Source organism: Pteropus alecto, unplaced genomic scaffold, assembly GCF_000325575.1.
Source record: "Pteropus alecto unplaced genomic scaffold, ASM32557v1 scaffold213, whole genome shotgun sequence".
In the NCBI taxonomy this organism is placed as follows: Eukaryota; Metazoa; Chordata; class Mammalia; order Chiroptera; family Pteropodidae; genus Pteropus; species Pteropus alecto.
The window spans coordinates 5,725,622-5,750,502 of record NW_006434829.1 but is presented as its reverse complement, the minus strand read 5'-3'; the positions used below and the strand labels follow the sequence as shown (position 1 = coordinate 5,750,502).

General features: G+C 37.1%; 1 protein-coding gene across 1 annotated transcript in view; it reads left to right on the top strand.

Annotated features, from left to right (window-relative positions):
- Positions 1-24,772, top strand: part of PPTC7 (PTC7 protein phosphatase homolog) — a 31,241-nt gene extending 6,469 nt beyond the window's left edge. Inside the window, exons 2-6 of the mRNA XM_006910028.3 lie at positions 12,782-12,961; positions 17,909-18,107; positions 21,325-21,448; positions 23,036-23,165; positions 24,238-24,772. Coding sequence (XP_006910090.1) covers positions 12,782-12,961; positions 17,909-18,107; positions 21,325-21,448; positions 23,036-23,165; positions 24,238-24,296 — 692 coding nt within the window. The 3' untranslated portion in view covers positions 24,297-24,772. The remainder of the gene's footprint in view (positions 1-12,781; positions 12,962-17,908; positions 18,108-21,324; positions 21,449-23,035; positions 23,166-24,237) is intronic.
- Positions 24,773-24,881: the final 109 nt, after the last annotated feature.

Below are 24,881 nucleotides of genomic sequence, written 5' to 3'. Positions count from 1 at the left end.
GCCTTACCAGTGCTTTATATAGCACTTTAAATTTTATTGCATGTTTTGTTTTAACTTAGTTGATCCTTTAACTGTGAAATAACTGATCTTCACTTCATCTGTGCTTGTTTCCTCATCTATAAAGTTGACTTATCAGTAAGGTCAGTACAGCTAGTGTCATGGCTGGGACTTGAACCTAAGTTTCCTCCTTGCAGGTCTGGTGCTTTTAAATAAATGGTTTCGTTTTGTGCATATGAAAGTAACACCTGTTCAGAAAAGCATTATATAAAACACTTGTAACTCATAACTCTAGTCAGTGTGGTTTCCTCTAGCCTTTGCATATATACAATTGTATGTATACACATTATTAAATAAAATTGGGTTAATATGTATTCTGCTCTGTAACGTTATTTTTATATAATATAAATACTAGTAAGGTTAACTGCATCATACATCAGTGCATCTATAGTCCATACTTTAGTCCTCTATTTTCAGTTAGATTATTTCCAATTATCTGTTACAAGTAACACGAGTGAATATCTTTGCATCTAAATATTCCTTTGGATAAATTCCTTGAAGACAAGTTCCTGAGTCAGAGGCTATGGACATTTGCAAGGCCGCTGATGTAAATATTAGCATAAGTCCCTCCAGAAAGGTTATGCTGATTTATACTTTTGTAGTTGCAATGTTCAGTATGTCTCATCGATAAGTTTATTGTTGACCTTAAGTCTGTCACATTTAATAATTTATAAATTCACGAGATTTGTAAACAGTCATTTTTGAGGGGAATAAGTTTGTAGCTGGTGAATAGCTCTAGAATCGATTGAATTGTTGGTATGAACCTCAAGGACTACAAAATGACTGCAAAAACTTTGCCAGAGACTATAAAAGTGACTTACTACAAAGAGTGCTTTTTGTTAGAGCCAGTACTATTTTGACTCAGGCCAATTCCAAACCATTTCTGCACTGATTTTTCTTTTACTCATTAAAAGACTATTTTGAAATAAAAGGAAATTTTTTTCTTTTTGTACTATGACGATCATTCTGATCTTTCAAGGCTATTGTCTAGCAAATTTTTTTGACTTATCAGAAATTAATCTTTGCTGTTATTTGAGGTAGATGAAAAGGTTAGCTATACTGAATGAATCAAATAAAAAGTGCTTCTGTTTTCACATCAGTGTTTAGATTAGAAAGTAGATTTGAGGTCTTTTGAGCCATGCTTCTCTTGCTCAGGCCCACTTTTACGTCTAGGAGTGTACTTTCCCTTCTAATAAAGCTTTTCTTTTCTACTGTAAAAAAAAAAAAAAAAACAAAAAACAAAGAAAGAAAATAGATTTGAGCTATTTGCGTAAGAGCTAGAAAACTGTAGATGGCCTCTAGGTTGACCACTAATTGGTAATGTGGTCATCATGTTTCTATGAAATGAGAAAGTCTAAACCAGGGATGTCTTATATGCACATTGTTTGAAAAAATCCACTTCTCTTGGTTCTTCAGTGGCAACTTTGATTTTACTGAACAATCAGTGGTCTTTGGATAACAAGGTTAGTGTATTTTGTGAATATATTACAGATCATTTGAATTCACTGAAGTCAGTTAATACTAATCTATAACTTTTAATAGAATTTGAAATAGAAAAATAGTTGTTTTGTTACAGGCTTAAAGGAGGAAAACTTACAACATTTTAGTCAGGTGGTTAAAACAGGCTCTCTTTTCTGGCAGTGTGACTTGGAATCACAGAATCTTAGAAAAAAGAACTCTGGAGAGAATTTCTCCTCCTGCCCCTTATTTCACAGATAAGAAAACTAAAGCTTAGAGAAGTGATTTGGCCAGTGTCCTACAGCAGTTAGTGGCAAAGAAATCTGGGAGTGGTGTCATCCCCAGATTGCTTTTCAAGGCTCTTTCCATCAAGCCTTTTTTTTTTTCCTTAATTTTATTTTTAGTTTCAAGTATACAGTATGTTGGTCAGACATTTATATAGTTTATAAAATGATCCCCCTGATTGCTCTTTCTCTCCTCTGGCTCTACACCTAGCCATTACATTAATGCCAACTGCATTCCCTGTGCCATATTCCCCATCCCCATGACCATCTATCAACTACTAATTTGTACTTCTTTAAATCTTCACCCTGTTCTCCCAGCCCTCCAACCCTCCTCCCTTCTGGCCCTCACCAGATCATCCCCTGTAGTTGTGAATATGTTCATCAAGCCTTTTAATGGCCTGTGAAGAGGAGCATCCTGTAGCCAGCCAGCTTCAACCCAAGGCACAGTACTTTGTGCAACTCTAGGATGAAATGATGGGTCATTCTCTTTTTGGAGTTCTCAGATGATAGTTTACCAGTACACCAGAGTGTTGGTATTCTAACTTTTCAGTACAGTCGACTGAATTCATTGTTTACTGGTGGTTGTTTCCTGTTAGTCCCTGACAGGTGCTATGGAGAAGACCATGAACAAAAGAAGTTTCTTAGGTTGGTGGGGAAGACACATATAGGAATAGCATAAAAGAATAGATATACATTAGGTGTTGTGGAAGCATGGAGCCTCAAGAGATGGGTAAATTGAGGCAAGTGAGAAGAATGGTAAGGCTCTCCAGATTGAGGGATCAGCAGAGGTGCAGAAGATTCCCCAAACTACAGGTGTTTATGGCTAGAGAGTAGTTTGGGTTGGTAGGGTGGGATGGGAGGTCAGCTGAGAATTGATGTTAGAAACTAGATCGAAACTAGATTGAAGGTCACAATTGCCATGTTAAAGGGTTGTTTTTTTGGTAGGAAGCTATAGTTGTTTTTGCTTTTGTTGTTTTGGGGTTGGCTTGGTTGTTTTGAAGAGGCAGCCCATTCAGATTGGTACAGAATTTAAAAGGTATTCAAAGGGTGCACAGTGAAGTCTCCCTCTCACCCTGGTCTCCTAGCTGCAAAGTTCTCCCAAGAGAAACCAGTGTTATCAGTTTCTTGTGTATCCTTCTAGAGAATGTTTTTACGTATACAAGTAAGTTTATATACGTGGAAGGTATTTGACTAGAAGAGTAATATGGATATAGCAATCTTGTCTAAAAAAAAAAATAATAGAGAGTATAATGGGAGAACAGAAGGCAAAAGACCAGCTAGGAAGCTACTGAAATAGTCTAAGTTAGAAAGGTCTTTAGGGCAGTGGAAGGTAGTTGGGCTTCAGACACATTGCAGACATAGAATCAACAGGACCTGGAGGGTGAAAGAGAAAGTGGAATCGAAATTGATTTTTTGCTTCTGAAAGCTTCCTTAAGGTTTCTAGCCTACAAGTGTGGGTGGGTTGGACTGCTATTAATCGGATTAGGAAATGCAAGAGAAGGGTCAAATTTAGGAAGGGAAAACGGAATTGCTCTGTGCAAGAGGCATTTCAGAAGCAGAATCATTGGCCCTTGGAATGCTTGCATCCAGCTGGCCTTTACTAAGTCCTGACTGCTCTGGCAGTGGGACTCATTAGAATTGCCTGTGCGGTTTGTTTTTTGTACTTTGCGAGAAGGCCCAGGCTCACTCTGGGCATGGTGACTCAGGAGGTAGGGCTTGAGTTCCACAGGTAATCTCAGTGTGCAACAGAAATTGAGAAATGTTTTGCCAGGTGCCAGGAACCAGGCCAGCGCCTGGGGATGAAATGATGATTAGCAGTGTGAAAGAGACTCAGCTCTGAAGGGCAGGGGGAGCGGGGAGGTCCACAATATAGAGAGGAAGAAAGATAGGAAAGTCATGACAGAGGTGCTGCGATTATTGTAGTGACCTAAGGAAATGGTTAGGCCCGTTTATGTATTACTAGTTGTTATAAGATTTCCTCTTTGACATGACCAATTCCTAAGTCAGAACTGTGGCACACAGTAGGCAGCAGGCACTTAAGAGATACTTGTTAAATAAGTTTACTTCAGAGTCACTTCTGGAAGAAGGAAACTAATTCATTTCTTAAAGTTTTTTCTTTGTGTATTTTTTGGAGACAAATATATGTTCCTTAGTGCTTGAAAATGTTACTATTAAATGTTTAATAGAATATTGAATGGTGGTAGATGTGTGAGTAGAAAAGATGAATGGCCCACTCATCTTTTATACATTATCTGTGGGAATTGTCTTTTGGTTGTGTCCACAGACCAGTGTTTGCAGAGCTTGCAGCCTACAAATACTGATCAAGACTTTTCTCTGATTGCTGCACGCTAGGCTGGTATATATGCTATTATTTGGTCTTTCTTAAAGAGAGGAATAACTTTATTACATATTGGCTGCAAGCTGAGCACTGTGGCAGGCACTGTTAATACGTTATTCTTGTTCCTCACACCAGCCTGTGATGTCCATGATATTATTCCCATTTATGGGTGGAAAAGACTAATGCTTAGAGAGCTACCCAAGGACACCTAATCCTGGAGCTAGAATTTGAACCCAGATCTGACTCCGAAGCCTGTTGGCCCTTGCTCAGTGTGTATACATTGTCTTTCATGTCAGAAATGACCATTTAAAACTGTTTTACTGAGGCGATCTTTGCTGAATGAATTCTACTTAGTTATTAGCTATTCTTAGGCTAATAGTGAAGCAAAGCCCCTTAATTAAAGCAAATGAAGGCCTCATCTAGCCTCGTTGAACTAGTCAGTGGGCCACAAGGACTTTAGTGGCCTCAGGCCAGCACTTTCCTTCTGGGGACCTCTGAAAAGCCTTAACTTCTGCCAGGCGCATTGTTTGGGCTGATTGCTGGTGAGGAGTTCCTGGCAGGGGTGTAAAAGGCATTTACCTGGAGGTTAGATTTCTCTGCTCTTAGAGCTCTAACCTCACTTTTCACTTTATCCATATTAGTCAGAATTGTAGGGAACTATCCAAAATGCCTGTCTCTTGAACCTCCTCCCCCACAACTCATGTTTTTATCCTTAAGGGCTCCTATCAGACACTTATCTTTTCCACGAATACTTTTCTGATTCTTTGAGCTAGATGTAATCTGATCTATCTTGCTTTCGTTTTTATTGGTGTATATTTATTTTATTATAGCCATTTATCTTTGAACCTCTCTAAACCTCCCTCCCTTACCACAATCACTACCACTTGATTTTAAGTTTCTGTGGGCAGGAAATCTTTTAAAAGATTTACATGTAAATCTCTTTAGCTGCCTTTCACCACAATGTCTTGCACATAGAAAATGTTCAGTAAAATGTATTGAATAGCTTTAATATCTAATGTAAGTATAAAATGTAGTTCTAATTGGATTTGTATAAAGAGTTTTTGTCAAACCTCCCATAAAGGTGATATGTACTTATTACTGAAAAATGCGAAAGTGTGGAAAATAAAAAGAAAAAATTATTTCTCTTACCATTCAAAGATCATTACTTAATTAAACAATAGGTTGGGGAAAATATAATTAGTGTTGAGAAATTAAGGGACAGTTCTCCACTTGGCAGGCTTATTCAAAGGAATTATGTCCTCATTAAAAAAAAAAAAAGTGAGCTAGGGCTACATGTGACTCTTAACCTTTCCCAGAGGGTGGTATTTTAGTAAAGGCCAGCTCTTATTTTTATAGAAGGGTTAAGAAAACAGAGGGTAAATGGTATTGTCTTTGGGGTTAGGTCAAAGACATACAGCTTAATTGTCATAAATACTAAGTTAACCTTTAAGACCAGAATTCTAGATCTAATCTTGTAAACAAAGAGAAAATTTCTCTTAGTCTAAAGAGCCAGTATGTGAAATAATGTGAAATAGGTACACATCAGATAGCAGATAGCTGGACTTTAATTGCTGTTACTTTCTTATTTAAATGTTAAATTATTAGGTGTTATGTAACATTTCCTATAATATCTAGAAACTAATAGAAGCCTCAGCTTTATAGAAGTCTTTAATTCTGTAACACACTAAGGGCCCTGCTTCTACCTTCATAGCTAACCATAAGCATCACCACCCCCCCAGCCCCCATGATTTGTCTGTTGCCTCCTCCTCTCCTAAAGGCATTGCTAACAGCATTTAGCATTTGAAGAAGATACTGTTGCAGCTCAGAAAGGAGTGACCTTTTTGTGTAACTTCACCTTCTGCAGTTTGTGTGGCAGGAAAGGCAGTGATTCATACCCAAGTCTATAAGATCCCCAAGATCCCCAAGCCACAGTTGAGCCAAAACACATCATTCCATGTTAAGTATTTGGTATTTAAACAGAAGAGCTAAACTAAGGAAGAACATTTTTATTTTTAAAAGATTGACTTTGAATTTTTTTGCCTTCACACTGTCATTTCCTAATCCTCTTTTCAGCATTTTTCACTGCTTTTTAAGACAAAGCAACTGCCCAAAATAGTCTGAAAATTACCATCTCTAATTAATGAAGTATTCTGGATGATAGATATGAGTGTGTATATGTATGCATATGCATTTTAACTTGATTAATTATTAAATAACTTCATGTTTACTAAGCTAGAAAAGAATAGTTATTTTGTTTGGCATTCTAAAACATAAAATGGATTGTTTATTCCTGCTTTGAGTCCATTTTTTATTTTTGTTAACTGTCCTGGACAGTCCATTTCTTTAGCAGAGTTTGGCTTTTGCGTATAGGTTGCATTTTCACACATTTTGTCAGATTGAATCCTTTTTCCTTTCCATTCTTTCAGCTTCATTGCTTCAGCTTTTGCATTAGCTGTTCCACCTAGAGATCTTGAGTTCTTGGCGTAGACTTGGTCTCTAGAGAAGAAGATGTGGGTTTTATTGTGATTAACGCAGAGTGGTTGCTTTGGGGAAACTCCTTGCAAAGGGAATATATCACTTGCTCGTTACGGCAGTAACAACATCATAATTTATATAATTTCACCTCTAGAAAACCAAAAGGACTGTTAGTCAAAGCAAATTGTACTTTTCTGAATAACTCAACTGTTGAATATATTTTTTGAGTAATCCTGCATTTTGTTCCTTTTGGAATAATTATTCGAAGATACATTTCACAGTCCTGAATCACAGGGGAGTGTTTTTAATGCCCAAATAGTTGAAGCTTCAGAAATGTCGATACAAGTGTGATCTGTTCCATTTGATAGAAATTGAATTTATACTCTGATCTTATTTTTCTCTAGTTATAGAGAAAATTCACGTTGTGATTTCTCTAGACAAATAAGTTTGGCTTTGAGAATACTAGATTATAGTATTTGAAGAAGAGCCTTGGTATCTGAAAAGAAGCCAGCTATAGCACTGCAATAAATACTGCCTAACCAGCTGCCTCATTAGATGAACATTCACTGCAGAAAGTGTAAAAACAGATATCCTATCCCTCTGAGTACAGAGGGTCTCCTGCTACTTTTATTATTCAGCTCTTGTGATCCAGCCAGATTCTTATTCAGTTTCCCCTCTGGAATTTCAGTTCACTATCAAGTACCTATCTTAGTAGAGAGAAGATGATTCACACTGATGGAAAAACAATCCCTGTAGAACCCTCTTGCTCTGTGAGAGGGTGAGGCTTGATGTGAGAGGGTGAGGCTCCATGTAAAATGCCTCGAGGTCAGCAAAGATGCAAGGAATAAAGCTGTCACCTTTGGGTACTACTTAATATTTGAAATTCTGCCAGAGCCTATTTTTGGATAAAATAAAATTGTCAAATTTTTATTCACTGATGCTTATATTAAAATTGAATTTGAGTATTCTTTGGTCATCACTTTCTTCTGCAAAATGTTTGCTTTGTAACTAACTGCATGTGAATCTGAAGATCACTGTAGTAGGAAAGATTTAAGAATGGCAACCTCATACTGATCGCTGATAATGGGGGACAGTGCTGGACAACATCAGGCTGATGTTGGCTTAATTCAAAGTGTTTTTTAAGGAGAGCCTTTGCAACTACACAGGTGGCCATGTACAGTTGGAAAGGTAGGATTTTTAAGCTTCTGTAATTTCAGCTTACTTACCAAACCTTTTTCCTTGAACTTCTGGCTTAGAATGAAGCTATTAAGTAAAATTCAGAGTTTAATAAAAACTAAGTGATTTTTTTTTTAAAGTACAGCAAAATTTTGTTTTTATATAGTTATAACTATGGCAAAGAAAAAAATAATTAGAAAAATGAAAGTTGGCAGTTTAAGAATTTTCTTGTCATCTATAATTTTAAAAAATAATTTAAAAACCATTTAAAAATGTTCTTCACATAAAAAGATATATTTAAATGATGGGAGACACACTGGAGTTCTCTCTTAACTTCGCTTTAGAAAAACAGTCTGGAAAACTTAAAATAGTATATAAAAATCAAGTATTTTCTAGTTGATTATTTCCTACTTTATAAAACTGACATTTTCACATAAATGGTACAACTAAAGGAATATTCTTTGCCCTATTGTCTCCTCTCAGCCTTTTGCTCAGCTATTTCAGATATGTAACCATTATCTTAACCTAATAATGGTTTTAATTGGATTTTGGGTCAAAGGAAACACTTAAGCTAGACATTGTGCTGACAGACTGTTATTAATGGAGACATAAGATGATTACAATGAATTAAAGGAACTAGCTTCTATATTCAGTGCTAACTCTATCTTGGCATTCAAAGCCTTTCCAGTTATTAACTCAGGCCACCCTGTGAGCTGCACCTCCTCTTCACCTCTAAAGAAATATTCTGACAAACTGGATTACTTGTCTTTTCCTTAAACTTAATCAGTTATCATATCCATGATTATAATTTGATTCCTAGAGTTAGTAGCGGTTCACAAAGGTGCTATTTGGCCAGGAATACTCATTCCTAAGATAAGATCTCTCCTTAACTCCTTGAACTTATTACTCTCTCTAATCTCCCTGAACATCTCATCCAATTTTGATCTTTGTCAAAATCTGGCTCTTATTGCCTTTCCAACTGCAGACTGATAATTCCTGACTTCATACAGAACATTTTCTCAAAAAAGCCCTGCTGCCACCTGAAACTCAGCATACTGGAGACAGAAGGCATTTTCACCCTCTTCTCAACTGGGGAGTCATCTAATCAATACTCACTCCTGAAATTTAGAAGCCTATTGATATAAAACCTATTGATAATAGAGCCCAGGTGTCTATCTGTATTTATTCCTTTGTATTTCCAGTGATTGTCTGTTTACCTTTCTTAATACCTCTAACCTAAAATCTTGCAGCTGACTCCTGACTGCTTAACCTCCCAACTCTTTCTCTCCACTCACTGCTGTCAGGATTATTTTTCTAAAATTTAGATTGAATTATATCACTTCTATCCAGAAACCTTGTTGACTTTTTTTTTATTGTCCATAGCAGTGCTGCCCAGTAGAAACGTACTGTAAACTACATATTTAATCTTAAATTTTCTAGTAGCTACACTTAAAAAAGTAAAATTAAACATGCCATAAGTTTCAATTAGTATACTTAACCCAATATATCTAAACTATTTAAACATGTTCAGTATAAAATTATTACTAAGATATTTTACCTTTTTTTTGGTACTATATTTTTGGAATCCAGAGTGTATTTTACATTTAGCAGCCCATCTCAGTCCAAACTAACCACAGTTCGAATTCAATAGTCGCATATGGCTAGTGGCTTCCATGTTGAACAGCGCAGGTCTGTAGCATAAAGCTTAAGGTTCTCGGTCAGTAATTCTGGGCCTTCCAGAACTGCAGTTCCTGCCTGCCTACTTCAACTTCTCTCCACTCACCCAAGCTCCAGCTACACTAATGTGTCTGCTATTCTTTTCCTTTCATTACTCTCTCCTGTCTCTCGAAATCTAATTTACCTTCTAGGACCTAATCTGAATACCACTTCCTTAGTGAAGGCTTGCCCCATTCTCAAAGTGCCCCCAAAGCATTAACCACGTGCTTTTGACCCTTCTCAGCAGTATTTATGGGAGCCATTTGTCTAGTTCCTATGTGAGTGAGTAGTCTAGCTGCCCACTAGAAGGTGAACTTTTCAGAGGCAGGACTTATCTTCCTCAGCCCTCTGTTACCTGCTGTTCTCTTTGGCCTCCATTTGCTCGTAGGGATATTCTTAACGTTTGCCGCTTGATATCTTTGGTATCTTAAGTAATCTCTCCTTTAACAGTTTTTTTTCTTTACCTCTAAATGAAATATCCCTCTATTTCCTCTTATATCTGGATTAATTCCACTATTTAAAAGGTGTTCTCTATTTTTGTAGATTGAAGCTTTTGCCTGTGCAAGAGAGGAAGTATTCATTTACTTGAAGAAATAACTGCCTGATATGAATTAAACTAGGTTTCAAATGTACGTTTGGTAGATTATTCTGGTTTTAGCCTGATTCTAATCCCAAATACAACTCTTCATATTATATAACTTGTTCTTTGTAAGTAACTAAGGCTTTTTTTCACAGCTTTATTGAAAAGTTTTTATATGCTTTTTAAATCTCTTTTTCCCCTAAAGAAATTGAGCCAGTGGAGTTTCGTCTGAGGTCTTTTTCCCATATAAAAGCAAACAGGTGCCTGAAGGTTGCACTCTATTCTGGGAGAAATCTGATTAATGTTGAAGGGCTATGTCAGGTCAGACTCTAACCTGCTGACAGATTATTTAGTGAGTGCCAGGATCAGCTCTCAACATTATCTCAGATTTTAGTGGTTTTCTTGTAAAGGGCATTTGTAGATGAAACCAGTTTGTTTTGATCAGAGACTGGTTAAGAAGAAATTATTTCCTCGAGCAGGCAGTAATTTGAAAAGAATGAATGATTCATCAGATCGAGTTGCAAGGATTGTAATTGCATTCTGTGTTTTAACACAAGTCATTGCATTTTAAATCATGGTAAAATCTTACCTCCAGTAAAATAAGAATTCCTCAAAAGAAGTTCCTATTAAGTAAATTATCTTAAATTCTTTTAAGAATTTCCAGATATCCTCATGACTGCTTGAAAAACACAGGGAAAAAACGATACTTCTTCCTGAGAGGACAGACCTCAGTCATCCTCAGTACTTCTCTTTCTCCCTCCACAACTGCCTCCTGCTCCCATCCAGTTCACCTGTAAGGCCTTTTGTGTCACTGGAGCCCAAATCCCTGCACTCTGACTGCACTGCCACCTTCACGGCTGAGCTGAGACAGACTCCGGACTCATCCTTTCTCCACAGCAGACAAAGATCTTTTTTCTTTTTTATTATTATCATTATTACTTAAACTTTGTATAATGGAACATTTCAAATATATATCAAAGTAGAGAGATAAGTGTACCTCTTTCCACTTCAATTATTCATTCATGGCCAATCGTATTTCATCTACTCTTCTGTCACTTCTCCCCCCAACCCCCATGCCTGTTACTTTGAAACAAATCCCAGATATCCTATAAAATCAGCTAACACGGAATTGCGCTCTAAAGTGAAATTTTGCTTATTGGTTGGTCACAGAATGTGGAGAAAGTTGCTGCCCCAATAGTGATAATTTTTTTGTCACCCTCTTTACTGTCTTCCAGTTCTTTTCCTCTTATATTTTCAGGATGTGTTTTATTTCTGAATGCCATCATCAGAAAAATAGTTTCATGTATCTGTTTCACATTAAGCCAGTTTTTCAGGGATGCACTTATAGGCACTCTCCTATTTTTGTACCAAGTAATGTTTAAAATGTCTGTGAAAGTTGAATGTACAAAAGATGTAAATGTGTATGTGGGAAGGATGTTTCATGCTCAGAAAGCCTTAAAAATTATAAAATTACTAATACTTTTATTATAAAATCAATACACGTTCCTTATAAAATAAAATTCAGACAGTACAGAGCAGTATGAAGTAAAAAGCCAAACTCTCCAATTTATTCACTGGTTGCTTTTAGTTCCTTATTTCCAAAGCAGCTACTATTAATATTTCTTATAGATCCTTCCAGAAAGACATATGTGGTCTTTAAAAACCTTAATAATGTACATATCTGACATTTTTTTTTCCTCTTTGTAGACAGAAATTGATGTTAATGTTGAACAACTAGCTTGGTGTTTTGTAAAGGGGTTGAATAGGAGACGGTATGATGTTGACTTTGCTGTCTTATTGACTTTCTTGAACACTGGTTTCCTCTTGATAAAGGAGTCTTAGAACTCAACAACAGCTCTGTGGACCCATGGAAATTTCTATACTAGTGCTGTCCAAGAGAAACATGATGTGAGCCATACATGTTATTTTAAACTTCCTAATATTCACATTAATTAAAAATAAGAAACAGGTAAAATTAATTTTAATGTATTGAGCACATTATATCCAAAATATTTTAACATGTAAGAAATATATAAAAATTAATATTTTACCTTTTTTATACCAATTTTTCAAAATCCAGTGTGTATTTTATACTTAGAGCACATCTCAGTTTGAATCAGCCTTACTTCAAGGGCTCAGTAGCCACATGTGGTAGTGGCTGTTGTATCGGAAAGCATAGCCCTCCTTGTACAGGATAGTGGTTGTCTATGAGGGAAGAGGAAAGGGGAATGGGATGTATTCTAAATTTTGTTCTTTATTTTACAGTTACTAATACTTGAAGTTAAAAGTTTGCTGCTTTTAGTATTCTCAATAATTGCCGGCTCTGGCTTAGTTGTCATCTCTAGCATCAGCACTTTTTTTTAAAAGGATCATTTTTCATTTTTATAAAATACAATAAAGATTAATAACACAAATATTCTATACAAAGACAATAATCTACTAAAATTTAACTATTGGCTGGTAGGCAATGCCACCCTGTGGTAGCTCACATGTTTATTCATCAATATGAAAGATCAAATTCTAAGAGAATATGGCTTAGGAGTATTAGTATAGAACATATTAAACTTGAGCACTTTTTATTCTAAATTTCAGAGTAAATATGTGTACTAGTATGTAGTAAAATTAACTGTCAAGAAGAGACAGGAATTCCTGAGAAGTTGGTAAAAACATCCTTCAAATGTAAATTTTTTTTTTTAGGAGTTGCAGATGGTGTAGGAGGATGGAGAGACTATGGAGTTGATCCGTCTCAGTTCTCAGGGACTTTAATGCGGACATGCGAACGATTGGTAAAAGAAGGACGGTTTGTCCCGAGTAATCCCATTGGAATCCTCACCACAAGCTACTGTGAGTTGCTGCAAAATAAAGTACCTTTGCTTGGTAAGTAGATATCCTATGTGTTTTCCTCTCTAAAGAAGCCCAGGAGATAGTTGACAACAAAACCAAGAAAATCACTTACCTCCCTAGCTTTTTTTTTCCTGAGGCTCTTCCTGTTAGAGTGTGATAGAGAAGCTGTGGGCTAACCAAAATACTACTGCTTGGAGGAACTGTAAATAGGTACAGCCACTTTGGAAACAGTTTGGAATTACAGAATGAATTAAACATGAGCAGATAGCATGCCCCAGCAGTTCTGCTTCTAGGCCTATACTTATCTGTGTATCAAGAGTAGTTACAAGAATGTTCATAGTAGCATTGTTTGCAGAAAACTGGGAGCTAGAACCTAAAAGTTGCTATTGTAGAAAAATGCATTTTGAAAAGAAATTATTTAAAGCTTCATGTAATAGTCAGCTGCATGTTGAAGGAAAAGAGGATATTGCAGAATACCACTTAAGTCTAGTTCCATATATTTCAAGTTCAGAAAAAGAAAAAAAGTAAAACCCTATTGTTTAGGGATTCTAAAATATGATAAAAGAAGAAAGAAAAGCAAATGGTTGTATAATTCCAGATAGTGATTCTTTTCCATTCCAAGGGAGGAAGAAAGGGATGGGGTCTGGCAAGTAAAATTCAGCTGATTACCTGTGGGGGCTTCAGATTGCAGATAGGCACTCCAGACTACTAGCAGTTAGCTGATGAACTAGTAAAATAGCATGGCACAAAATAGCTCCCTATTAATCTTTTATTAGAAAATGTACAAATACCTAGTGTTTATCTGGTTTCCTGGGAACTTACTCAACAACTTACCCAGCCTTCTAAGCAGACTTTCAGAAAAGATATTAAGTTTTTGCTAATTGCCAGAATCTTTCTGGTTACTAGAAGGCCTCTCTCCCAGTCACCATCCACATTTAAAATCGGTCTCTGTTCAGTGTTACTGGAGAGCTCCACATTGTAGAATTTTGCCTTCAATTTAAACTCTTTGTAAGAAGGGGTTCTTTTCATCACGCTCCGTCTTCTATCTTCTCCGTGCTGTAATTAATCAGCTCGTTTTCTTTTTAACTAAAGAGAAATCTTGTCTCGAGGTTTCAATACACCATTTCGTCTTAATCTGCTATTTTGGACATGCAGTCTGAAGCTTGCCTGGCACAGTGAAACATCCTAGATTGTAACACCACTGTCAACTTGCCATATGACTTTGGGCAAACCACTTAACCTCTGACCCCCTTGCTGCACATGTTAAATGGAGAGACTTTTTTGTGAAAAGGAATGACTTAAAGCTTCATGCAGTTCTGAGAAACTTGTTGAGGGAAAAGAGGACATTGCAGAAAAAGATCCAATAGTCTAACATCTAACAGAACCTGTAGACATGTAGATTCCAGGGCCCTGACTCCTGCATGTTCCCATGAATCTTCTGCTAACACTCCCCGTGCTTTTACTGCGACTTGGAATAACCAGTTACAGAACAGCAACTATCTTGATTTTGCACTTTGAAAGCTTTCTTTTTGCTGTTTCTTCCTTATCCCTACCTCCCTTCCTAATTATCCTCATGTAACTCAGAGATCTTAATAAAATAAATTTAAGGACATATTAAAAGTTGTTTTACATTGAAAATTATAATTTTTTCTCCTGAATGATATATTGAAATAATCCTTCTTACCATGTTTGACATGTATATACTTCTCTCTCACCTAATGTACATATCACAAAAGTATAACTAAATAAGCATATTTTGGCAGGCATCTGCTGAGTTTTATTGAACCTCAGATAATTTCAAATAATGATAATTTTACAAAATAAGGTAATCCTTTTTTTTTAATCCAGCAGTTGCTAAAAAGCCTATAACACTTTCAGTATAAAGAGCGAACTAACAGCAGTAACCACTTATTTCTTGAGAATTTTTAGCTGCCTTTAGATGTGGTTTGGCATCATAGGCTAATTGTTGACATGTATTTCCCCAGAAACTCTTAAGTGGATTTAGAGCTTATAAAGCCAACACATCTTAAGAATTTGAAGAGCCCTAATAAGGTTATTTATTTCTCTGTTTGCTACACAAAAAGCTTAGTAGTAGCTTACAAAATTAAGGGGCTAGGTGATAAAAATATTTCCATTTTAGCATGAGGGATTTGCTTGGGTGCCTGTATGAACTAGTCAGTCATCCGAACATCCAATGCTGTTCTCAGTTTACTTCTTTTCTTCTTTGCCTGCTTGTTCCTCTCCAAACACCTAAGAATGATGAGGTCTTCTCCTGGTATTAGACTATAGTAATTTGAAGAGGCAGAGGACTATACATTCTAAGCCCAGATGGTTCTATAAGGCTAGGCTTGCCTTTGTTGGTTCTGCTTTGCATATTAAAGTTTGTGTTCTAAGTCAGCAGGTTACTGCCACAAGAGTAACACTGGGTTTGTCACTGAGTAATAATGAATTAACAGGAATCCTTACTGCAGCAAAAATTTCAAGGCTGTCTTACTCATCTGTCATCTTTCATTTTCGGATTAATCCCATCAGCTTTCAAATCTTTTGTGTGATGATCCTATTAATGATAAATGATTGGAATTTCTGTGCATTGAGTTAGGAAGGAAAGGTAATTGTTGATCTTAGCTCTAAGATTAACTGTGGAATAGGTTATCTGACAGAACTTCCAGTTAGTTACAGTACCTGTGTTTTTCTTTGATGTTTAATGGATAGGGACTAGATAGATAGCTTAACATTAGTGTCAGGTTAGTACCCATGAACACACTGTAAATAACAAGGAAATGGCATTTCTTAACATTACAGTAAGATAAATGCTTAAGAGTTTTTAAGTATTAAGTTATATATTTTAAACACTTAGAGAAAAATAACAAAAATTAAATTACCCATAATCCCACTAAGAAAACTACTACTGTTTTAGTGGTTATACTCCCTGATATTTTTCTATGTATGTTTGTGCATAGAATAATGGTAACATGAATTGAATTTGTTGTGTGCTTACAAACAGCCCCATGAGGAAGGCTGGAATGTACTTTTATTCACCATTTTGTTAGGAAGAAACAGGTCTAGAGAGAATAAGTGACTTGCTGACAGTCACAGAGCTAGAAAATGATGGAGCACTGGGATTTAGCACAGCTAGTTCCACAGCCTATTTATTTTGTTTCATTTTGCTTTTTAACTGTCATTGTAACAGTTGAGCCTTTGCCTACTATCGCTTTTTTAAAAAATTTTAATAAATTTCACTTTTTGACATACAGTTAAGTTTGGTATTACTTTTTTTTTAAAGAAATTTTAATACTAACTTATAATCTACTTATTTCACTTATCTTTCCTTTTCAAATCTATTTCTCTAACACAATTTTAGTGACTATCAAAAAGCTAACTCTTCTATATTTGTTCTGGTGATGACCAGAGGGGAGGGGGATTGGGAGGTTGGGAGAAAGGAGTGAAGGGTAAAGAAGTACAAATTAGTAGTTGATAGATGGTCACGGGGATGGGGAGCATGGCATAGGGAATACAGTCAGCAGTAGTGCAATGGCTAGGCGGAGAGCCTAAGGAGAGAAAGAGCGATTAGGGGAATCGTTTTATAACTGTATAAATGACTAACCACTGTACTATGTAATTGAAACTAATAATAAAATAAAAAAATTTTAAAAAGGTAACCCTTATGTGTCATAAGTGTTTGCCATAATTTAATTAATGTTATCCTCACAAACAACTGTGTAAGGTAGTTAATATTATTCCTATTTTTATAGATGTGGCACAGAGAGGTTAAGTAATTTGCCCAGGTCACACAGTAGGTGACAGGGCCAGTGTTCAGACGCAGGCAGGCTGACAACAGAGTATTATGTGAACGTGTATAGCCTGCCATTGTATGGATGTACTGTAATTTATTTAACCAATTCCTTAATTTTAGATGTTGAGTTTGTTTCCAGTTCTTCCTGATCTTAAACAATGTTTTTTGTACTTAAGTTTTATTTGCATCTCTAATTATTTTCTTAGAATAAATTCTCACCAGTGGAATTGCTAGGATATGCACATTTTCCAGGGCTGTATTGCCCTTTAGAAAGGTTGTTTAGTTTTACTCTCTCATCACCATGGAATGAGAGTGACCATGTTTGCTACACTCTTGACAACACCATGCATTATCTTCTTTTGATTTTTGTTAAGCTAATAGGCAAAGTGGTTAGTAGTGCAGTGATCATTCATATTTCTTGGCGAACTGCTTATTTTTCTATTTTGCCATTTTTCTGTAGATACAGGTTAAAATTTTAGTAGTCGAAAGTGATCTTACTAGTGTACTAACAGCCTTTCACTTCAGAGAAGGTCATTCAAGCTGTGCGCTGCAAAGGTTACATGGAAGCTTTTTGCTCTCTGCTTGGAACTTCTTGCTCTCTTCTTGGAATGTGGTCTCTTCCATCTGAACACACAAAGCTACCTGGGAAAACTGGTCTTGTTACTATATAGTGAGTCAGTCTCCGATATCATGACCTCAACATGTGAAAATCTGGTTAAAATTTGTTGTATGTGCCTTGTCTTAAATGTTAGTGAATTTTGTGGAGAAGGCTTCTTGCTAGTGACTAATGAGAAATGTCAGGAAAACGTAACATTCTCATTCTGACATTTAAGTATTAAAACTGTATATCTCAACAAGATGCTTTTGAGCATTTGGCATAGATTAATAGCACTATTGAAACAATAATGTGGTTAAATACCAGTCATTTTTATTGTTTATCTCTGCAAGTGGAAGAATTCTGATCATCAGCGACCTCCTTACTATATATAACCTAAATCCCTTTTTCTTTCCCCACCATTTGTACCCTGATCATGTTACTATTGACATTTCTTGGAGATATGGAACATAGCTAAGAAAGGTCCTTTTTAAGCAAAGGAGGTTCAAATTGTGGCATGTTGCTCTTTGGGATAATATGATTAAAATGTGTATAGTAAAAGAAAATAAATGGAGGTCATTTTTGTTTCTAGGTAGCAGTACTGCCTGCATCGTGGTGCTGGACAGAACTAGCCACCGCTTGCACACAGCAAACCTGGGCGATTCAGGCTTTCTGGTTGTCAGGGGTGGTGAAGTTGTGCACCGATCAGATGAGCAGCAGCATTACTTCAACACTCCATTCCAGCTCTCAATTGCACCACCCGAAGCGGAGGGAGTCGTCTTGAGTGACAGGTAATCTCTCCTCTCTGCCATTAAGAGTGAGCAGGACATGGCTCACCCATAGGTTCCCTACCAGCCCCATTAACTGCAGTGAGAATAAGGCACATTGAGAATGTTCTCACCAGGGGAGCCTTTTAGTTTCACTTCGAAAGATATTTTGCTTGAACTTGATACTACAGCCAAGTTGAATTCTGATAAATGCCCAATAATTTGACAAGACTGTGAAAATACTATTTCAGGCTTACAGAATATTCATTTTTCATACCAAGAGCGCATGGTACATATGGTTGTACTTATTAAATTTTGCAAGAGAAATTAGTCATTTTTTTATGTATGTCATTGCCTGTACAAGATTTTGCATACATTGCTAGGGAAGCGTGCAAACAGACATCTGCTTTTATATCAGAATGAACTTCCTAATTTTCAGGGCTTCCTATTACATTCATCAGGTTGAACTTGCAGTCCTTATAGAACATGTCAGAGCCAAATTAACTTGCAGGAAATGGAATCGTCAAAAGTGGTCTTTGGATATGTTCTATGATAATGCTATTGAAGTGTTTGTCTCTTTTTCTTCTGACATCTTCTCTCAGTTCATTTTTAAATTGTCAAGAGAACTTTCTAAGACCATCGATACTTTTTTGAATCAACTTTTACAGTTTATCTTTTCTAAGGTTAGGGTACAGAGTAAGACTAAGTCTAAGATTTCACTGCCTATAACAACCTTATAGGACCTGACATAAACATTTTTGGTGATTTATAAATGTTGTCAAATGGATAATGAAGCTTTTGTAAAAATAGAAGCATTCTAGCATTCTAGTAAGTGCCTGTTGTCTCTGCTTAATTGCTCTTATGAAGCCAGATCTTAAATCCTAAGATTAAATGATTATTACTGCCATCTTTTAAACTGGAATGAGCATATTATATAATTAGGTATTCAGTATTGCCCATTTAAGTCTATTGTTGACTCCTAGAGAGAGAGAAGCATTTTTAACTTTCAGATTAAGGCAGATTACCATAATTGGAAGAATATTTGATTATAGGCCCTTCTTCAGTTGGCTGTAATGCGCATTAATATTAGCCATATCAGAGTGTTGAGAGTTGAGGAACCCCAAGGCCTTGGTAGATACTAAGCCTAGCTAACGGTTTTTGAAGATCAGTGTTTTAATTTTTTTTTGATTCCTCTTATTTTGGCTTCTGAGTGCTGGAGCAGCCCTGCCGTGTCTCAGATGCTATCTTCGGTACAGTCTGGTTAGGGCAGCGCTTGGCCTGGCCTGCCAGCAAGGTGGAGGTTGCTTCCCCTGGAGCCCAGAGACAGTTTGCTAGCATGTGATTTCAGCTCGAGTTTCAGTGCAGTCAAAAGTTTCCAGCAGCACAGTATGTTCAATCTAAATGGGCACAGTCGCAGCTGGCAGAACACCAAGCTCACGGGTGGGAGTGTTGGAGAGGAGGACAAACTGTCCAGTGGTAGTCAGTCTCTCAGGCGGAATAGCAAAGAGCACTCACTCTGGGGAGTGAACCACGGCATGAAACAGCTTCAGTGCCGGCCTGCTCGTCAATCTCAACTTCTAGAATCTGACCAGCTTCCAAAGACCAAGCAAACGTGAAGTGTCTCGTATTGTTTCTTTTATTCTTCCACAGAAGAAATCAACCTGATTTCCACCAGTTTTACACTGTCTTTTTCCCCTGCTGTATGTTATCTCCTTTAATTATTAGTCCATCTTATCTATAAAATATTTTAACCTGATAGATTTTTCTTTAGTACCTGTTTTTACAAAATATTTATTGTAAAAATGTATAAGTGAAAGTTAGTTTGTTCCTTGCCAAAGCTCATCACAGAACTTTTAGACGTCCCACTTCTTTCCTCGGTCAAGAGAAGGGGAACCAGCAATTTTCTCAATGCATTTTGTGTAAGTCCCTAGCAGGCATGGGAGGGCTGTGTGTTTATATGTTTTCTCTTCACAAATTTTATAACATGTCACTTACACAGATTTTAGGGTTTTTCTGTCAAGCTCAGGGTGCTTTGGTTCTGGCCTCTCCCTTCCTGGTCAGTGTGTAAATTTTTTCCTGGTTCTTTTTCCCTAATTACAGGTTAAGACAGATCTCACCTTTCCTCCCTTTTGAGGCCTAGAAGCAGTGACTCGCCTCTGGAAGTGGCTTAGAACCATCCTCTGAGGTGGAGGGGAGCATTAACTCTTTCAATATATGATGTTTTCTCTTCTCCCCACCTAAGATTTTCCCCCATTCTTAGGTGTGCTTTCCTCGGGTGTCAGAGGAAGAAAATCTTCTGTCTTTTTAAAAGTTTTATACGAAAAGATGGAGTGAGAAACCTACCTCCTATCCCTGTCCCCAGCCACACATGCTCTCCTCAGAGGCAGCCACTGTTACCTGTTTCTTTGGATCTTTTCAGATTTATTCTCTGCATATAGAAGCATCTATATATGTGGATCTCCCATGTGCGCATACAAACATACAAATCTGTACCTTCCTGTCTTCATTAACAATGTATTACAGAGTTGTTCCCCCCCATTTTGTTTCTTCATTCATTCATTCATTCAACAGATATTTATTGAAGACTTCCTATGTGCCAGGCACACTAATAAATAAATACCTATGCATGATGAGCACTTGATAAGGCCTGGGAGACACACAGTCCTTACTATGCCAGAGTATTGCTTATTAACACTAACATAATATTATCATTAATATACTAGTAATTACTAGTACTAAGAAATGCCATTGCAGGTATTTCCCATGAATGAATTCTTATAGGATTTGCATGCTCTCCGCTATAGTGCTTAGTTATTCCACTATAATACAGCCTCCGGAGAGCCAGATTCAAGCCTGCAAGGAAATTGATGGGTGGAAAATGAGTAAGAGAGGATGGAATGTGGCTCTAAAGAATTAGGAAATATTCGTTTCCACTAGGATTTTAGAGGCATGTTAGTATCTGACTCAGAGAAGAACCCTCCCTCTAATTAGTCACCACATGTGACTAATTATCAAACTATTTTACTTGAAAGTTTCAGTTAAGCTTTTGAAATATATCAGAGTTTTTAATTTTTTTCCAGGTTAGGAATTTCAGAATGACTAGTTTTTATTATTAACTCTGTTATTTTAAATTAGATTTTCTTAAGGCCTCATTACATTGTAACGTAGAGCCTGTTGGAAATTTTGAATGGTATTTCTAAAGATCTCTCTTAACTTTGCCCCTATCATGTCGTTGTCACAGCCCAGATGCTGCAGATAGCACATCTTTTGATGTCCAGTTAGGAGACATTATCCTGACGGCAACAGATGGACTCTTTGACAACATGCCTGATTATATGATCCTTCAGGAACTAAAAAAGTTAAAGGTAATTAACTCAGAGGTTGGCCCTTGGAAACAGTGGCCCTCTCTGGGCAGCTGAGTTTTCTTGTTTCAATTGCATTATCTCTTTGTGGTTTTAGAAGGTACTGTTTTGTGAATATAGTAAAATAATACTAGTTCTAATCTTTTAAGCAATTGTAAATGGAAATGTTCACAGTTGGAGAACTTGAGGGGAAAAGAGGCTTATCATCCAAGCCTTTAGTGGAATGGTAAAGGTAGGAAAAGTCCAGATGAGGAAATTTCTTGTTTGTATTTTTTATTATATTTTAATGGTATTTAATAGTATTGGCTCCTAGTTGTCCTTTCTTCTTTTATTCACATAACAAACCCGGCAGGGTTTGAGGCTGGAAAGATAGGAAGTCGTCCCACCAGAGCCAGCCATGGCAGCAGGCTGGGCAGCAGGCAGCTAGGGGCCTTGGTGTGATCTGAGCTGTCACCAGTAAGAACACAGTTCAGACTTGACCCATACAGAAAATGGAGGAAGTGAAAATCAGTCTTTCCTTATTCTCCTGGCTTTGTAAAAATATTAACTCTGGGAAAAGTTAGTCTCGTGTCATGTTTTTACTACTAATCAGTGTAACTTTGAGTAAGTTTCTAAACTTTTTAAAAAATATTTTCCTCACCTATAAAAATGGGGGTACAAAAGATCCTGTTTTATAGGGTTGTGGTGAGGGTTAACTAAGACCCTGTATATGAAATCCTTAGCACCAGGCCTCTGTGGGTTTCAGTCAAGGCCAGGTACTTACATGTATTAGCATGGTGACAGAGTGGTAGCCGGAAATGACACATTCACTGGCCTCAGGAGCTTATATTCTGATTGAGGAAGGCAGATAATACAAAGAAAGAATATGATATAATGTTGGTAAATAAGAAAAATAAAGCAGGGTAAAGGGATAGAGAATAGGGAGAGCTGCTATTTTAGAAAGATTGGTCAGGGAAGGCCTCTCAAGGAGGTAACATTGAAGCACAGGCCTGTTACTATTTATATTGAAACTATTCCAAATCATAGAATGTTAGAGCTAAAATAGACCTATTTCCCATCCCCATTTTACAGATGAAGTTGAAGCAGCTAAGGTAAGGGTTTGCCTCAAAATTACACAGCTAGGCAGGACTCTTTCATCATGATATAAAATTATAAAGGTATTTTCAGTAGGGTAACTGGCAGCTTTTACTTAGAGAGTAAACTCTGGTTGTCCCAGGGGTGCATTTATAAGCAAGGAAACTGTTGAGGTCCTAAAGTACCATCAAAATTCACCTTTTCAATTTCATCTTATTTTAGAAAAAATACCTTAAGAGTTTCAGATGGGGCGGGGGGGAAGCAAAAGTGAAAATCCAAACTTCAGAGCTGACAGCAAAAGACTTTCTGATTGACAACTCTTGCAGGCTGCCTGTTGGTCTCATTGGTTTTAGTCATGGTGTAATGTTTGATGTCTCTAACTGGAATAAAACTTAAGTGGTGGGAACTATGGTTAGACAAATGTTACTGTCTTAAAAAGCAATATTTGTAAGAAGTTTCCTTGAATACAGAAACCATGTAAGGCATGATGGTAAAAATAACTCTCCTTCATCTTAGAATTCAAATTATGAGAGTATACAACAGACTGCAAGAAGCATTGCTGAACAAGCTCATGAGCTGGCCTATGACCCAAATTATATGTCACCTTTCGCACAGTTTGCATGTGACAACGGATTGAATGTGAGAGGTAAGCACTCTTTAGGAAGGTCATAGGGACTAATTGGGGACATAGTAATTTGGGAACATTTTGGGCTATGGGATGAGGTAAACTAGAACACTGGGTGAGACTGTTGAGGTGTCCTCTCCAAGCTGTGACCCTGTGGCTTTGAGCAAGGTCAGCTGGCCTTAACACAGGAAGGGCAAGTGTCTGTCATCATGCCTTCCCCACAGAGGATGCCCTTCAGAACTGGACTTCATTGGCCACAGAGGCAGGCGGAACCTAAAGCCCTTTGCTGTCATCACTGCACTGCTTGGACCTGAGCCCAAAAGGCCACCGAGCTCTGCCTGAACATTCCCAGCAGTTTAATGTTCTGCCCCTTCGTGGGCCTGACATTTCGCTGCTTCCTTCCTCTGGCTTTGTGGGACCGTTGACAGTATTTGCCTGCCAAATTGCCACAGCAGGTTTTGAAGAAGGAAGCTATGTCCTTGCTTGAAGAGTCCTTCTCCTGAGTGATATATAACTTCAGAAGCAGGCCAGTACCTCAGTCTTAGTGCTGGGGGACAAGTTGGTGTTTAGCATATCAGGACTAGTAGAGCCGATCAGTTTCTTGCTGATATAATATTAGGACGTGTAAAGCATTTCCCTCTAGGAAATATTAAAATAGGAAAAAGCACATGCCATAGCTGTTTGGCAGATTGGAGTACAAGACTATTCCTAGATTCAAAATAGTGGATATGTTTTTCCAAATTAGGATTATGGGTAGACGCATATAACTTTCTCATCAGGCAGTATTTATCTTAACCAGATTTTGTCTTTACTGTAATTGCTATAAACAGAGGGTGTGGTGGCCATTTTAACAGTGTTCTTGTCGTAAAGAAGCAGGGAAGATTTTTTTTTAAGCTTCAATTAAATTACACATAATTTCTTACGTTTTTTATTTCTCTTTTATCAAAAAAAAATTTTTTTTTTCTCTACTAGAGTATATTGACAAACCAGACCTGCCTGAATTTCAAGCATTTGTCTTCTAGTATTATTTAGTCTTACAGTCTTGACTGACTTTTCCTTTTAAGATACATAAAAATTTTCATTTTCATTTTAGGTGGAAAGCCAGATGACATCACCGTCCTTCTTTCAATAGTGGCTGAGTATACAGACTGACTCGCCTAGGTGTCAACTCCTGCCTTTCTTCCATCATCCCAAATTCTTCCCTGCCGGGTGTGCTGATCCTGCTGGCAGGACCACGTTTCTTTGCCACTGATCTCAATGGCTGGTGATGTAAGCCTTTTGCCTGTCTTTTTGAGACCCCGTTGAGATCTTTGTTGAGAACCACTACTGTCGTTCACTAGCTCATATCTGCCAGCAACTCTGAAGAGAATCAAGATTTGAAGATTGGCCTTCACTTCTCATTGTTCTTTTCATGATGGGATGGAGTTTTTCAAAGCCAAAATGGCTATTTTCAAAACTGGTTTAAATATTGAAGAAAACGAGTAATGTTAGTAAACTGAATTCACAATTGCAGTGTGTAAAAGGGATTTTAAAAGTCTCACACAAATTGTATGTTATGGTACATCTACTAGAAACACATTATTCATCAAAAGAAATGTTACACATGTACTATACAGTCTTTGTTATGATTGGATGTGGCTTTATGTTTTCATTATAAACTCCTATTTTTCATAATTCTGCTCTAAAAGATTGCTCTGGATTATGAAATCTTGATCCCAAGAGCTTTTTTTTTTTTTT